This window comes from Dreissena polymorpha, chromosome 7 (assembly GCF_020536995.1).
Source record: "Dreissena polymorpha isolate Duluth1 chromosome 7, UMN_Dpol_1.0, whole genome shotgun sequence".
Classification (NCBI taxonomy): Eukaryota; Metazoa; Mollusca; class Bivalvia; order Myida; family Dreissenidae; genus Dreissena; species Dreissena polymorpha.
In genome coordinates this window covers 73,039,554-73,056,508 of record NC_068361.1, presented here as the reverse complement: position 1 = coordinate 73,056,508, position 16,955 = coordinate 73,039,554, and the positions used below count along the sequence as shown (strand labels likewise).

At 34.1% G+C, this 16,955-nt stretch overlaps 1 protein-coding gene across 1 annotated transcript in view; it reads right to left on the bottom strand.

Moving 5' to 3' along the window:
• LOC127838909 (kinesin-associated protein 3-like) overlaps window positions 1-12,978 on the bottom strand; it is a 38,775-nt gene extending 25,797 nt beyond the window's left edge. Inside the window, exons 1-4 of the mRNA XM_052366999.1 lie at window positions 12,840-12,978; window positions 7,024-7,155; window positions 5,886-6,040; window positions 1,380-1,580 (exon numbers count right to left, since the gene is read on the bottom strand). Coding sequence (XP_052222959.1) covers window positions 1,380-1,580; window positions 5,886-6,040; window positions 7,024-7,155; window positions 12,840-12,877 — 526 coding nt within the window. The 5' untranslated portion in view covers window positions 12,878-12,978. The remainder of the gene's footprint in view (window positions 1-1,379; window positions 1,581-5,885; window positions 6,041-7,023; window positions 7,156-12,839) is intronic.
• Between the last annotated feature and the right edge of the window lie 3,977 nt (window positions 12,979-16,955).

Sequence of the window (16,955 nt, the reverse complement as noted above, 5' to 3'; positions counted from 1 at the left end):
GAAATTAAAGGGGTTTTCAGAAATTATTGACAATTTTTGTAATAAGGTTTCAAGTTAAAACTAACACTACCGAACACATCACACATACATCGACTAACAGGCCATGTATGAAATAAAATTGGACTTGTAAGTTAATAAGAGACTGAACCACCTTGTAAGTAAATGCATATAGGTCGCCGCATCATATTGCATATATTGTCCATCTAGCAACCTGGAGATCACAGATTTGATTTCCACTGTTGGGGTGTTCTTTAGATCTACGTCCAAAGACACCAAATACTGGTTCTACCCAAAAACTGACTAAAAGGCATTTCAAAAAGCTTTAGGCTTTTAATGCAATCGACCTAGAATAAATAACACAATTAACTGTAACTCCAATATAATGCAGATTATAAGGTCAAAGACAGCGTTATAAACTGATTCCTGTTATTAGTCCTGAGCCCATTTATTCTTAAATTGTTGTCATAGGTTGTCATTCACCAATACATGCATATAAACCATACTGTATTGAAAACTGAATTCTGTAAAACATTATGCTTTTCTAATGTGCATATATACCTGATAATCCAATATAATAACATGAATTAAAAAATAATTCTGGCAATTTATGACGATAAATGTAATCAAGAATTTCATAAACACAAACATAAACCATTTTTAGATGTGTAAAGCGTACAGTGCATCATGGAACAGCCGTTTGATGGGGCACTGTTCATATCTAATTATAACAACAATTTTTTTTACAAATCTATGTGTGAGATTAAATTTATATTGAATGCGCTACGATACAAAGCAATGTTTTATTGCATCATACACAGTCAAGCAAAAAAATGCTTCCCAGGGATTTTTGAAAAATTGTTTGAAAATGAAAGTGAATTTTTGTTTACAATTACCCTGTGTTTGGATGTAACTAATCATCTTGATAACTTATTTAATTTCTCTTTACCTGTTACGTTTTTAATTTTTGTATTTTAGCAGACAGTATTAAAATTCATATTGTCTACACTCACAAATAGGTGATACATGTCTCATAAAACTTGTCAAAGCTGTCAATCATTTAAAAGATCGATAGCACATACATAGTAACAGCAAAAGAGCGTGAAACACTGATAGACACATGCTATTTTCACACCTTTATTTGCATCAAACAATAGATAATCATACTTGCAATGCCCCTGTCATGGTAAGTCTAATTGATTATGTTTGAGAAATCAGCACAACAGATGCTGCCATATTTGAATTTCAACAAAATGCTTGAGACCAAAATGGAAGACTGAAGAATAAACAGGAGCCAAGATCAACCCGCGTTATATTGGAATCTGTTATAACAGAGCGCATTATAACTAATTAAAAGTGTAAATACTAGTAAACACTGATACCATTAGAGAAGAGTTCCTCAAGGTTGTCAGGGTTACGTGACAGCTGTAGCAGCAGTGCAGAGCCCCTTATCTTCTCTGCCACATCCTCGTATAGTAGTTCCAGGTACTCATCAAGGTCATTGATGTTGGCAGTCTCGTTAATCTCCGTGGCGTCATACGTTGGCACTTCTGGGGTCTCATGGAGCTCTGTCTTGCCTGAAGCTATAGGTTACATGCAAGGTTAGCTATATTAATGTATTTCTATTAATATAAATTATTTAACATTTTTTCACAGGAAAAGAAGAACAAGACAAGCGATGTGTTTATGAAGCACTATGTTCCCATATATTTGACCTTTGACCTTGAAGGATGACCTTGACATTTTATCACTCAAAATGTGCAGCTCCATGGGATACCCATGCATGCCAAATATCAAGTTGCTATCTTCAATATTTTAAAAGTTATTGCAAAAGTGTACATTAAATGAACGAATTTGACCCATATATTTGACCTTTGACCTTGAAGGATGACCTTGACCTTGACTTTTCACCACTCAAAATATGCAGCTCAATGAGATACACATGCATGCCAAATATGAAGTTACTATCTTCAATATTGCAAAAGTTATGGCAAATGTTAAAGTTGGAGCAAACAAACACACAAACCAACCAACAAACCAACCAACAGACAGGGCAAAAACAATATGTTCCCCACTATAGTGGTGGGGGACATAAAAATTCTACGCTAAAAGTTAGCTTCATGCATGTATTTCAATTATTATACTAAACATATCAGTTATTCTACATGAAAAGTAGAACAAGACAAGAGATGTGTTTGTCAGAAACACAATGCCCCCTATTGCGCATCTTTGAAGCCATATATTTGACCTTTGACCTTGATGGATGACCTTGACCTTTCACCACTCAAAATGTGCAGCTCTGTGAGAAGTAAGTAAGAGATTGAATGGAGAAATGAATTTTTATTTTTTATTTTTGACCTTTGACCTTGAAGGATGACCTTGACCTTTCACCACTCAAAATGTTCAGCTCCAGGAGATACACATGCATGCCAAATATCAAGTTGCTATCTTCAATATTTAAAAAGTTATGGCCAATGTTAAAGTTTTTGGATGGAATATTTGACATTTGACCTTGAAGGATGACCTTGACCTTCACCTTTCACCACTCAAAATGTTCTGCTCCAGGAGATACACATGCATGCCAAATATCAAGTTGCTATCTTCAATAGTGAAAAAGTTATGGCCAATGTTAAAGTTTTCGGACGGAATATTTGACATTTGACCTTGATGGATGACCTTGACCTTTCACCACTCAAAATGTTCAGCTCCAGAAGATACACATGCATGCCAAATATTTAGTTGCTATCTTCAATAGTGAAAAAGTTATGGCCAATGTTAAAGTTTTCAGATGGACGGACAGACGCCATATATTAGACATTTGACCTTGAAGGATGACCTTGACCTTCACCTTTCACCACTCAAAATGTGCAGCTCCATGAGATGCACATGCATGCCAAATATCAAGTTGCTATGTTAAATATTGAACAAGAGGGCCAAGAGGCCCTAGTTCGCTCACCTGAGAGGAGTCGGTTCATTCAATCTTTACCAAACATCAAACTTGACCTAGATATTGTCCAGACAAACATCCTGGTCAAGTTTCATCATTATTGAACCAAAACTCTGGCGTATGGAGTGTTTTTGTTTTTGTAAGATTTGACCTGGTGACCTATATTTTGAGTTGACCCCCCTTACCAAACATCAAACTTTGCTTACAAAAATAAATATTATTACCAAGATTCATAAAACCTGAAACAAAATTGTGACCTCTAGAGTGTTTACAAGGATTTTGTATAATATAATGAAAATTTGGACAATCTAAGGGCAATAATTATGGCATAAATTATGTGATTTTGCTCATTATCAAACTTGACTGAGATCTTTCAGCAACTTTGATAAAGATTATGCTTGAGAAATGTGAATGCTAGAGTGTTTACAAACCAAATGTGGACGGGCAGACGGCGGACAAAGACCAATCCTTAAACCTCACCTGAGCAATCAGGTGAGCTAAAATGTGTGTTTCACCAATCTGAGCCATTTTCCAACTTGTCAACGAAATCAATAAAACCAATGTATTGACTAAGTTTCACGATGATTAGGCAAATAATGTGACTTCTATAGTGTTCTTTCACAAAGTTTCTCTCTAGTCACATAAGGAAAACTGCCCCACCCCCCTGGCAGCCATGTTTTTTGACCGATTGGGACCATTTGTGAACTCATCTGAGATATATATAAAACCAATCTTTTCACCAAGTTTCATGATGATTGGGCAAAAAATGTGACTTCTAGAGTGTTCACAAGCTTTTTTTACTATGTATAAATATAAGAAAACTCCCCCCCCCGGCAGCCATGTTATTCAACTGACCGAAACCATTTTCAAACTCAACTCTCATATCAAAGAAACAAATGTTCTGACCAAATTTCATGAAAATTGGGCAAAAAATGTAACTTCCAGAGTGTTCACATGTTTTCACTATATACATATAGAGAAAAATGCCCCGCCCACTGGCAGCCATGTTTTTTCACCGATCTGGATCAAATTCGAACTCGTCCAAGATATCAATAAAACCAATGTTTTGACAAACTTTCATAATGATTGGGCAAAAATTGTGACTTCTAGAGTGTTTACAAGGTTTCTCTATAGCCAAATAAGGAAAACTGCCCCGCCCACTGGCTGCCATGTTTTTCAACGGACCGGAACCACTTTTGAACTCAACCAACATACCATTAAGACAAACATTTTGATAAAGTTACATGAAGATTGGGCATGAAATGTGACTTCCACAGTGCTTACAATTTTTTTTTTTTTTTTGACCTAGTGACCTAGTTTTTGACCCGGCACGACCCAGTTTCGAACTCAACCAAGATTTCATTGGGACCAAGCTTCTGACCAAGTTTCATGAAGATTGGCCAATAAATGTGGCCTCTAGAGTGTTTACGAACAAATGTGGACGGACGGAAAGACGACGGACAAAGACCGGTCACAAAAGCTCACCTGAGCAATCAGGTGAGCTAAAAAGTTATGACCATTAAACAAGTGTGAGCAACCATGGTCACATACGCGTAGAGTTAAGAAATATTCAAATTGGTAGGGTAATGTTGGGAGTTGGGTGTGGGATAATATCCTAACGTCAGCCTTTACTGAGTTCACTAAAGCTCCTCAATTTAGAGTGGATCTTTGAAGTTCAGAACTATTTGGGCAATGTTGGCATTGAAGGGGCCAAATCAGCTGAAAGCATAAAAATAACACCAAATGTCAAAATGTAAGTTTCAAACCCCGCAGTGTCCAAGTGGTCTGTTAAAATGTTAAAATTTTTAAAATGTCCAAAATGTTAACTAAGAATAACAAAATTAACTAAGAGAGTAACTAATCCAAACCATTTTAAAGAGTTCTTTAAAGTCGTTTTTTTGTTTTTGTTGAAATTGGGGGCTGGTATACGAAGACACTTTGCCAATGGAAAAAATTATATATTTTTCCTGAATGGGACCTAAAATAATATATAATATTGAAAACACTTTTATTCTAAATTTTGAAGTATTTGTTAGCAAAACAACAACACTTATTTCCCAAATTTAGTAAAACTGTCACAATTTATCCCGATCCAATGGGACCTAGCCCCATTCCAAAAATGCTGAAAAAATTCACTGCATACAAAATGTTTATATATATTTTTCACACTTTGACAGCTGCTTTAAAGACTTGAAATTTCACTATACTTTGTGAATGGAGTCTAGGATTATCAAGGTCCACATTGTCTTATACGTTAAACAAACACACTTGTTTGTGATTTTGGTTTTTAAATCCACTTTTAGATAGTAAACCTATTAAAACTTAAAATAAATGGCTGCAGAAATATATCCTCTGTACAGTTGGTCATATAAATGACGTATGTCAAAACAAAGAGCATATAGCATTTTTAACGCCTTTGAATTTGATTGTTTTTTTTTTATCAAATTAACCAGGAATAAATGTGTACATAGTTTTGTGCACTAGCAATTTTAAATATATATATATAGATCATATCAAATAAAAGTTTCAAATAAAACAATTACCTGGTAATATTTAAACAATTGCCTTTAATCAGTACAGAAATATTTCCCCAATAAAATTAACCTAGGAAAAATATAATAAGTTGCCTTTGATTTGAAAACAACCAGAATAGTTGATTTCACAATGATGTCATAGCGCAAATTATACACACTTAATATAAACATCCAGATAATAAGGTTTACGTTCAGCTTCAGAATGACTAGAAGGGTAGGGATGCTTTTAAAAGTGTAGAGTCTAGATACAAATTTTTATAAGTAGCATTTTTCTTTTATTGCATTTTTGTTTTGTCTATCAACAAATGTAAACATGAGATCTTTATCATTATAATGGTAAAGCAGAAAAAATTAAGAATTAAGGATTGCTCAGCAAACTTATAATTTCAATGACTGGTTCCCTGTACCTTTACTGGGCCCGGTCTCCTTTCTATTCTGCAGGTAATACAGCAGTTGTTCTACCTCCGGCAGCTTGCTGGGATGGATCAGCTTGCACTTGTCTATGATCTCCTTGGCCAGTGCACCGAGGTCACTGTTGGGATTGAGGCTCTTCACACGAATGCTGCAAATTTTTATTGAATGTCAATTGTCTATAAAAAATGTCAGAGCAATGTAGACTGCTTCTATCTTGCACAAATCAAATTCTATGGAACTTATGAGTGAAAACTAATGAAAGATAAATGTAGTCTTTGAATACTAGATTCTTACTAAAAAATAAAGTGTGTGAAATTTTATATGTGTTTATCTTAAAATTGTGTTCTGAGTGATGGAATAGAAAAGTTATACTAACAGATTTTATACAGGTTAATACCTTGATGAACATCTATTTCTGAATAAACGTGTAGATTATACCGTCGAAATAAAGACTTGATTTGACAAGTAACAAAATTTACCCAGTCTCTGAGGGGTTGTACAATACCTTTTGGCATCATAATAATATGAAGATTTGAAACTGACATACTAATATTTTCCAAAGTACAGACTTATACAATTATTTTCCAATTCATTAGTTTTCAAGTCTGATAATTTCAAAATTGATAATAATGAAAATATATATTACATGGATATTTACTTGCAGATTAGTTTTAAATTACTGGTTATCACATCAGCATAATGAATGGAAATTTTATTATCCGGTATTTGGTCATTTGTAACATCTGCCAAATTCAGTTTTTTTCTTATGGAAACAACAGTATGCATGCAACCAGACCATAGGTAAATCTTGATGTACATACTACATGTTACAAATATTAAAACACTCAAAAACCTAATAACCATGTTACTGCAAATTGATTTTTAAATAGCAGAAACAAAATGAATAAAAATATATCATTTATTACTCTAAGACAAAGCTAGTACTATCATATATAAAATAATATTAAATACATTCAAATATCAACAAAAGCTGTGCACAAAACTGCAGTAAATTATGTTTTAATTTTTATTTAACAACAACAGTAAAGAGATCATGCTCAACACTAAAGTAAGTACTGTAGATACATTATAAAGCCATCACAATGCTATTATGGTTACTAAGCTGCTTACATTTTCTGGCATTCCTTTCTTTCTCCCAGCATGGGGTCCCCCAACTCCCCCAGGATTGTGGCCTCCAGCTCATAGTTGACCACCAGGGCCTTCTCTGTAGGGTGCACATCAATACTCCCTCCTTTCACCTTCCTGCAGTGACAAGAAAACTAAGCATGTCAAATTCAACACATTTTGAAACCCACATCTAGGTGTCAAAAGTTTAAAAAAAGTTGCTTGTTTCATGCCAGCAATGTTTTTTCCTTCCTCATTTATATAAAGCACCTGTCAAGTGCACTTTCCCAATTAGGGGAAAATAACAAAATTCCCAATTGCCATCTGCAAAAAATCCAAAAACAAGGGAAAGTTGCACCAATTTGGCTTTAAATTTGGGCTATTGGCAAGTGAACAAACTATAGTGATAAGTTGTGTGCAACAACTATTACCTTGCTTGATTTACCTTAATTACTCAAGTTTTTAGACACTCTAAGTTTTCGGACATCCTCATTTTTAGCAATTTTTTTTTTTCGAGACTAAATTTTCGGACATACGGGTTTTCAGCCATAATTAATGTCTCTTAATTTTTGGACAGTATATTTTACCGTGCTTTTCTTCAGACTTCGGCCCTGTTTTCGCTTATCTTGTGACACTTTGATCATGGATTTTTACAACGGGATTAAGGTCATAAAACCTTGCAGATTCATGCCTGAGGGCAATTACATTGGGTAAATGACCATGCATTCCGGTAGAAAAAAATGGATTTACCCAACAGCATTTGAAACAGTGTCGTCCTATTAAGGAAGCAGAATGTTTCTGTTTTTACGTTTTTGTTCTATATAATTTCTGGCAAAATTAGCAAAGCTGTGAAGTTGTTTTAATTTGTTTAAGCCGAAAAAGAAGAGTTCACAAGAAAATTATTGTACATTGATTTATTGCATTTAATTCAATATAATTATAATTTTCAGACACCTTAATTCTAAATTTTCGGAAACCTGTAATTTTTAAATATTTTTCTTTTGTAAATTTTCAGACACGAAAAAAGTTAATTATTTTTAAGAGTCCGAAAACATCGAGTAATTACGGTATTCAGTTTAGATAAAAAAGCATGTTTAATCAATCATGCAATTTTCATTTTAATCTTCTATTGATTTCAACTGCAAAGTTTGTTCTTTTTAACATAAAGGACTTAGTTTCTTTAAATAAAGTGAGTCACGCCATTAAGAACTACAAAGAACAAGACTATTGCCAAGCAATGAAAGTCCCCTACCTATGCAGGATCCACCATTTTCAGCAATATTTGTAGCTTATTTGTTGCTGAAGCAACCACAATTATTGAAATAGGAACAAAATGAAATGACGTGCATAATCTCCATGTTGTCATCTATCCATGTTTAAAGTTTCATAAAAAAATATGAAGAACTTTTAAAGTTATCGCAGGATGCACCATTTTCAGCAATATTTCTAGTCTATTTGTTGCCATAGCAACCAGAATTCTTGACGTAAGAACAAAATGAAATGATGTGCATAATCTTCATATTGCCATCTGTCCATGTTTCAAGTTTCATGAAAAAATATGAAGAACTTTTTAAGTTATTGCAGGATCCAGAAAAGTTTGACAGACTGACAGACACACAGAGCGCAAACCATAAGTCCCTCTCTGGTTTCACCGGTAGGGGACTAATTAACAGAGGACATCAGCCTCATGGAAGCCTGCCATTGTCAAAGTATGGCTTCCAGAAAACAAAAACTGTTGATGAATGCCAACCTGATTCAATGTCTAACAAGGCCATATAAGTGCTTTAGTCAGTATGTCTGTTTATTCAGCAAATTACATGACACCAAAAAGGCACAGAAACTGAACATTTCAACCAAATAGGCATATGTGAAGGAGCATTTAAATGGGTTTTTAAGCAATTCAGTACCGAGCCATTGAACATACCCAAAGTTCCAGATTTCAACATTTTATTATTATCAGAGTTTGCGAAAAACCATTGGTTTGTAGAAAAAAGTTCGGAAGCAACGTAAATTTCAAAAAATTTAACCCATTTCCACTACAATTTACATTCAAATTACCATACCACTTTTGGGAGCATAAATAATACTGTATGTAAGTAAAACATTGGTTTGAATCACATTAAATTAAAATAAAATAAATCATGTCGAAAGTTTATTATAATTAAACAATAATTATAATAATAATAAACCTCAATTAATCCAAGCTCAGCTGAACAAAGAAATTTTTCAGATTTTCTCTGAATGGGCTGTTTTAGTTTGGGGCATGATACCTACATTTAAATTTAATTCTTCTTTAACCAATTGTATACCAGGATTTTCACAACAAGTTTTAGACAATTAAATGCCTCCACTTTGAAGACAATACAGTGATTAAATTTTGGTGATTACATGTGATTTTGATTTCATATTGTTTTAAGCTTTAATGTTTATCGTTGGAACATGTGGAGCGGTTTGCCATTAAAATATTATGATGTTGGAAATCCTTGCAATAAAGGCAAACTAGATCTTCTCAGTCAGATGAGGTAGTAAATTTTAGTTGGACTGACAGAAACTCATTCTGAGTGGCAAAAATATTCAAGGCAGTCAATATAATAAAAATAAAATAATAAACCTCAAACATTCCAAGCTCAGCTGGACAAAAAGCTTATTGACTTACAGATTTTTTTTAAAGATTTGAAGATTTGGCGACCACTGTTACGATGCCAATATTCAGGGTTTTTCGGGAAAATTTTTCCTAATTGGGCTGGTATGGGTACGTTTGAAAATTGGGCAAAAAATAAAAATCGATGAATGCAGACATGTAAGCAATGAAGACTCTGGCATTTATTGAAAGCAATCTGATAACCAACAAAATGTAAACAGATGTTTTGATAGATAAGATTAATGGACAATAAAAAATTCTTTAATATATAAGAAAACTTCAAATCTTTAATCACTTCTACAAAACGTTGTGTTTGATTTATTGTTGAAGTACCTGTTATCGAACTGCACCTATTATCGGATTTTTTTTTTTTTGCGCAAAAGTGCGCATGACGTCACATTTATAAACAAATGGTGGTAGATGAAGGCCATGACCTACTAACTTGCCTACTGAGCTTGAAAAAAATGTGCCGAAAACAGATTAAAGTAATGCATTTATTGTTATTTACATGGTTTCATGCGCTTTTTGCTATTACTTTTTGAATGTATTTATCAAAACATGCATTTACACACCAAAAAGCATATTTAAGTGCGCAATTTTGATTGCAGCTGACACAGATTTTTTCTCCGAGTCTGGGTCACACGATAGTCATGTGACTTTGTATATACTGGAGTACTAAGTATATATCAACTTTCCGGTAATAGGTCATGTTTACATAGGCCGCCATTTTGTTTTGTCTGCTAGAGGTGACCATAACCAGGGAATCATTGTTATGAATTCTTGAAGGATCTGCTGGAAAACTTTACAGATAAGTTATTAAATGATTGAACTGTTAGTCATTTGTTTAAACATTATGTTTTTGTTATTTTAAGTGTTTCAATTTTAACGTAATTCCTTGGGTACAACTAAAATGCGTATATGACTCATATCCGCGGATATAACTGAAAAGTGTGGATATGAACAGATAACGGCTTTTCCTTTATTTTTTGATATGCAAATTGTTCTATGAACAAAAATACACTATGTGCATGTGTAATGTTAAAGTCAAATGAATTTTAAAGTGGTTTTCATTGGCATTTTAATTACAGTAACACCCAATTCATATCCGCGAATATGAACGACCGGTCACCAATTCCGAAAGTAAAATCCATACCAAAATTGAATCTGTAAAGCCGATATTTGTATGATTGAATACTATATAAATTCAAATGGTCTATATCTTCTGACAAGTACAGACTTTATTTCGCAGGATTTGAATAGTAAAAAACATAGTCGCCAAATCTAGGGGGGTCCGGAAGCATGCCCCCACCCCCGTAAAAATTTCGTGGGGCTATTTCCTGAGCAAAATTAAGACTATTTTTGTCTGAAATTAGCCCTTTCTTTGCTTGAAATTGTTTCTTTGCTGGTGAGCGCCTTGCTGACATTTTGCAGCTGATTTTTTTGTTTACAGATACCGGTGGCGTAATGATAATGATACATTAACACCGTTAAACAGTTTTCGGTACATGTGGTATTTAGGTTAGAAACCACTAAAACAGTCCGTTTCGTTAGTGATTATACGACATTTTTTGAAATCCAAACATTACTTTTTTTCATTTTTTTGTTTTTGAAGAAATGCGTGAGAAATTACTTAGTCAGCATGAGACCGTCATTGCATGTAAAAAAAACGTGAGACTCACGGCGAAACCGTGAGACTTAACAGGTAGACATTTCCGATTCCGCATTCACGTCTGCACTATTTAAGACGTCCTCTGATCGCGAACCTAACGTTTGGTCATTTCCTGAGCTTACATTATTCTGTCCACTCTCTTTTTTACAGAATTGTGTTAATTTCTGTTGCTCCCACTTTCCATTTTCGTTCGCAGCATCAATTTTTTCCGGAATCTGCTACTCACTTTCTAAATCGGTCTTTCAAGTCCCATAGCGACTGTAAAGGGAAGTAACTCTTATCTACTTTTTTAGCCAATCAAAATCGTTGTTGCTTGGGAAATTAGTTTATAGTGGCTATGTAAACGCCATAACTCCGCCCATCTGATTAAATGACAATTCTGTACTGGTTGATTCGATAACGTTGAATCGTAACATCTGTAGCATAGGTCATTACACATATCACGTAAATCGCCAAGTAATCCAAATATTCTAAAAGTCTTGTCGCAGTGTAAAGCGTGACCAATTAAGACATTAGCCCTGGGATTATCGACCTAGGCGGTCGTCATTATCCCCTGGGGTCTTTCTGGTAAGGGTGATATCTGTGTAATCTTAGCGATGTTTCTGGCGATTTATACAGCCTGAAAACAGGCATTTAGAGTGCAGGGATGGGAACTCACTTTTTACTATTGTTTGCCAGCACGGGCAACAGTATTTAGTATTTTGGTTGCCCAGCTAAAGAGTAACGAGCCCAGATATATGTACATTTTGTGTCATGTGTACATACTAAATTCTTTAAATGAAATAATAGTTTATTACATAATATTACTCACATTACACACTTTTAATGTATTATGAATAATTATGAGCATGAATTTAATCATTTCCTATGCCTTAATATTTTAATAATGAATTCTATTTAAATCATTATTGATCCATGGTCGCCAATTTGTATTCAATTTTCATTGCACTGAATTGTTTCAAGCTTAGTTGCCCAGCCAGACTACCAACTTTTGAAATTGAGTTGCCCAGGCCAAAATCTACTTGCCCCGGGCTCACGGGCAACCACTAATTTCCATCCCTGGAGTGTGCATTTGTAAAGCATAAGGTCTATAGTATTTTTTTCAATCTAATTTCATGAAAATCTGATTATTAATCCCCAGCCATGAATTATAGCCAATGGCGATTTCGACGATCGGCAACGCTTACGTAGATATAAGTAATATAGGCATTTTAGACGGACTGTAATTCCTTAGGTGTTCGATAACTGGTTCATCCACCATATATCTTTTCAAGGCCTTTGTTAAAAATTGTTTGACAGATTTAGCATTTTTCAAAGCATCAATAAAGTAAAATATAAGTTTTTCCATTTTTATTACTTATTGTGCTCATGCCTGGGAGCATATCTAACATAATCGCTACAATCGTAAAAAAATGTCAGTACAACATAGCAAATTTTCGGATGTCGCATATTCGGATAGAATAATTTTCGTTAGTAACAATGTCACTTTCAAAACAAAACAAAAACGGGGACCTTTTTAAGTATCTAGCATCTTCTGGCTGCATATTCATATTGAAAAGGTGGGTAATTAGTCATAAACGTCTACGCAACACTTGAAAAATCCTTTTGTTTACAAATGAAGAATTATGTCTGCAGCCATCACAAAAATATTTGCAATCTCTAAGCGGTCAAAGTTGTATAGCTTACGCAATGAATAAATACATTTTGTAAAATACAAATATATTTTTTATGAGTAAACTCGTTGATAAACAGAACATTTTACCAATACAATTAATGTTTTGGTTATGTTTAATTTAAATTGTAATGGACCGTTTAGAGATTATGTACGAACCGCATTTTAATCAATAGGTTACAAACCACTGTAGTGAACAAATACCGTTTGGCATGAAAATAAACTCTACATCTACATCTACATCATACGTCGGCGCAATCACACTTGATTATTACGCGACGGGTGGTGCTAGGTCAAGAGAAAGATATGAAATGATAGGATTGTGCATCACTAGACACTGGCTCCGTCCCACTAGACTGGAGGTCTGCACAGGTTGCCCCAATATTTAAAAAGGGTGCTACGTGTCAAGCATGCAATTATCGACCCATCTCCCTCACTTGTATATCCTCAAAATTAATGGAACACATCATTGTATCAAACCTCATGAATTATTTTGACACTAACGATCTTCTTAATCCATTCCAACACGGATTCCGTTCTAAACATAGCTGTGAAACACAATTAATCTCCTTCTCTCAAGAAATTTATGATAACCTAGAGGCTGGTAAACAAACTGACCTAATAGTAATGGATTTTAGTAAAGCTTTTGATAAAGTAGACCACGAACTCTTAGTATTCAAACTTCTCAAACTTGGTGTAAACAGCAACACTACTTCTTGGATTTCTTCTTTCCTAAAACATCGAACACAAACTGTAGTGGTTGAAGGCCAAAAATCAAACTAAGCCCCAGTCATGTCAGGTGTACCCCAAGGGTCCGTACTGGGGCCCTGCTTATTTCTAGCCTACATTAACGACCTTCCAGACTCCTTAAAAAGTAGGGCACGGCTCTTTGCCGATGATACGGTGGTATACCTCACCATTAATAAAGAAAATGATTGTCACACACTCCAAAATGACCTACACAAACTAGAAAAATGGGAAGATAACTGGTCCATGGAATTTAATCCTGATAAGTGTGAAGTAATAAGAATAACGAAAAAGAAAAAGATAATTAATTTCCCTTATAAACTTCATAATATAGAACTTAAAACAACAGAAAAAGCAAAATATCTCGGACTAACTATAAGCAATGATCTAAACTGGAAAACGCATATAAATAACATAACATCTAAAGCTACTAACACATTTAAAATTATCAAGAGAAATGTCAAAACAAATAACAAACAAATAAAAGAAACAGCATACAAAACATATGTCAGACCGCAACTGGAATATTGTTCCTCAATCTGGCATCCATGGCAGAAAAATCTAATATATCAAATAGAAACAGTGCAAAGATCAGCAGCCCGTTATGTGTTAAATGACTACCATTACACCAGTAGCGTTTCACATATGATAAAGACACTAAACTGGCAAACTCTAGAACAGACAAGAATAAACTCATCCTTAACACTACTTTATAAAATTGAACATCATCTAATCTATGTAGACCACCAACATCTTACAACAACAAGACATTTAAACTTCTTGGTACCCTTCTCTAGAACAACTTATCATCAAAATTCTTTTTTCCCAAGGACAATCAGGTATTGGAATGGCCTGCCATACGACGTTAAGAGCAGCACCAGCCTCAGTCAGTTTACTGCAGGCCTGGCCGCTGTCCCGAAATAAATATAAGTATCTTGTTTTTATACTTTTATCAGTAGTCAATGTAATAACTTTACATTGTTCGTCACCATTTTATTTTGTATGTCAATTAACATCACTTCCATGTACATACTGTATATATATTTTTAACACGTGACTTTTAACATTCTCTTTCCACCGACAGACGCCTTCCTGTCATAGTCAGTAATTGACTGTAGGAAGTATCAAGTAGAAGTAGAGAAGAGATTGATAGTTAAAAGTATAGAGATAGAAAAAAGTTTTGCCAGCTTCGTTTTCTCCTCTTCAACCCAGACCTCTCCGGTTACGGTGGCCGCGGTAGGCACAGCAATGGGAATCACTAGGGTAACTTGAAGCTGGACACCTAACAGTGATTAGAAGGTGAGTGAGGAAAGCCCCTGCTTGAAGGATACCAAGTCAGGGGCCTCTGCACATACCTATCGGCACATACCTAATGGAATAACTAATAAATGTTAAACTTGCCATTTGTAAATGAAACGGTTTAGTTTTTTTGGTAAAAAATTTCAAGGCTCTTTATGATTTAGATTGATTATTGGATTGACCAGGGGGTTGAATCTATAACCAGTTTTAAAAAGCTGACTGATATTATAAGGGGTAATAGTACAGAATAGGGGCTAAAGAATCTAGCGATTTTCTACAGAACAGAACTTATAGTAATGATTTTGTATATGAGAATTACTGTACTTTAATAGTATGTCTTATGATATTGCAAATTAGGCGTGTAAATGTACAATTCCTAAAATTCCTATTGAAAGAGGAAGATGTAATAATGTAGAGAGAGATCAATGCATATAAAATTGAAATATAGGCTTGGAGATGAATGTAACTTCTTCAATGGAAATAGAAATACATACATTCCCAACGATCGATTTCCGTCCAACACCTTACAATTTTATTTTTCAACACTTATCAAAACTGATGAAAGAACAATTGTGTTAAATTAAGCTATATTCTGTTATAAAATATACTTTTCAGATATTTTATTGCAGTAAATGTAATATTATTCTCTCATTCTGAAACAGTATACACTATTTTGTCCTGCTTTATATTATTACGTTATGTTTATGGTCAGATCACACACTAGGTTTGATCATTGTTGTATGTATAATGACTGGTTCATGGATTAATTAATAATTATAGGTTTTCATGTTTTATATGTGTCATGTTTTCACCTGCCCATGTGGGACTTGAACTATACATAACAGTTAAACATTCCGTCGAGTTTCTAGCATTATAAAGTTAAGTAAACTGGTTGATGGACAATTTTGATAAACTTGTGTGAAAATTAAGCTTTACTTGGAAAAACGATAATTATTGATCACTGCTTTGTTTTCGTCTCATTCTCCTTCAATCGTTGATTTTTTTTCTTCGCTTCGTTTTCTTACGTCATGCTTGTGGTAAAAATGGATATTAAATTGAATAAATTTGGAATGAAAACAATTTTTCCTGGTTTACTACTATTGTTATGTTTCATTTTGTATAATGTACGTGTATGATGTCACGTGCCCACACATTTCGAACATTCGCAATACGGGTAAACAAAGATGTCGGGAAATTAAAGATCACTCGTTTTATTTCATGCGTTTCATTGACTTTAACCAGCTGTTGATAACATATGTAACATTTGTATATAAACTACATAGCAGAGTGTAACCTGACACTCACGTTGATGTATAATGGGGGTTTGGTGATCAGGAAATACCATATACATAGATCTTTGTCCGTAGGTGTGAAATGGACATATACAAACCCAGTGATAGATTTATTTCAAATTTTCCATAAGTGTACATTTTCTTGAATTTATATATAGTATTTTATTTAACAATATTATATTAAAAATGGAATCAAATTATTTTAATTATTCGAGTCCTTATTTTCGGATGCGTTTGTTGAGTAGTCAGAGTGTATTTGATCACTTGATGAAATACAAGAGTCATATGCACAAGTGCATTGTTCACTGAAGGATATATATTTATTAATCATTCGTCGTTCAAAGAGCTCTCTCAAACATAGCGTTCAGAGCTTAATAATGCAAAATAGTTTTAAACAATATAAAAACAATATTCGTTTAACTGTAATTACCCGAATGTTCCCAATGCAATAATGAAACTACCGACAGTTTTATTAACTGTAGCAGCTTTAGTTACTGTGGCCGTGTGCCCATTTTGGGTATACATCTTACCGGACGTGTTCAAATATTGCCTAAGCCTTCTTTCAGCAGCATTCATCTAAAAAGTTATTTCACACTATTCAAATTGTTTGATGCTATA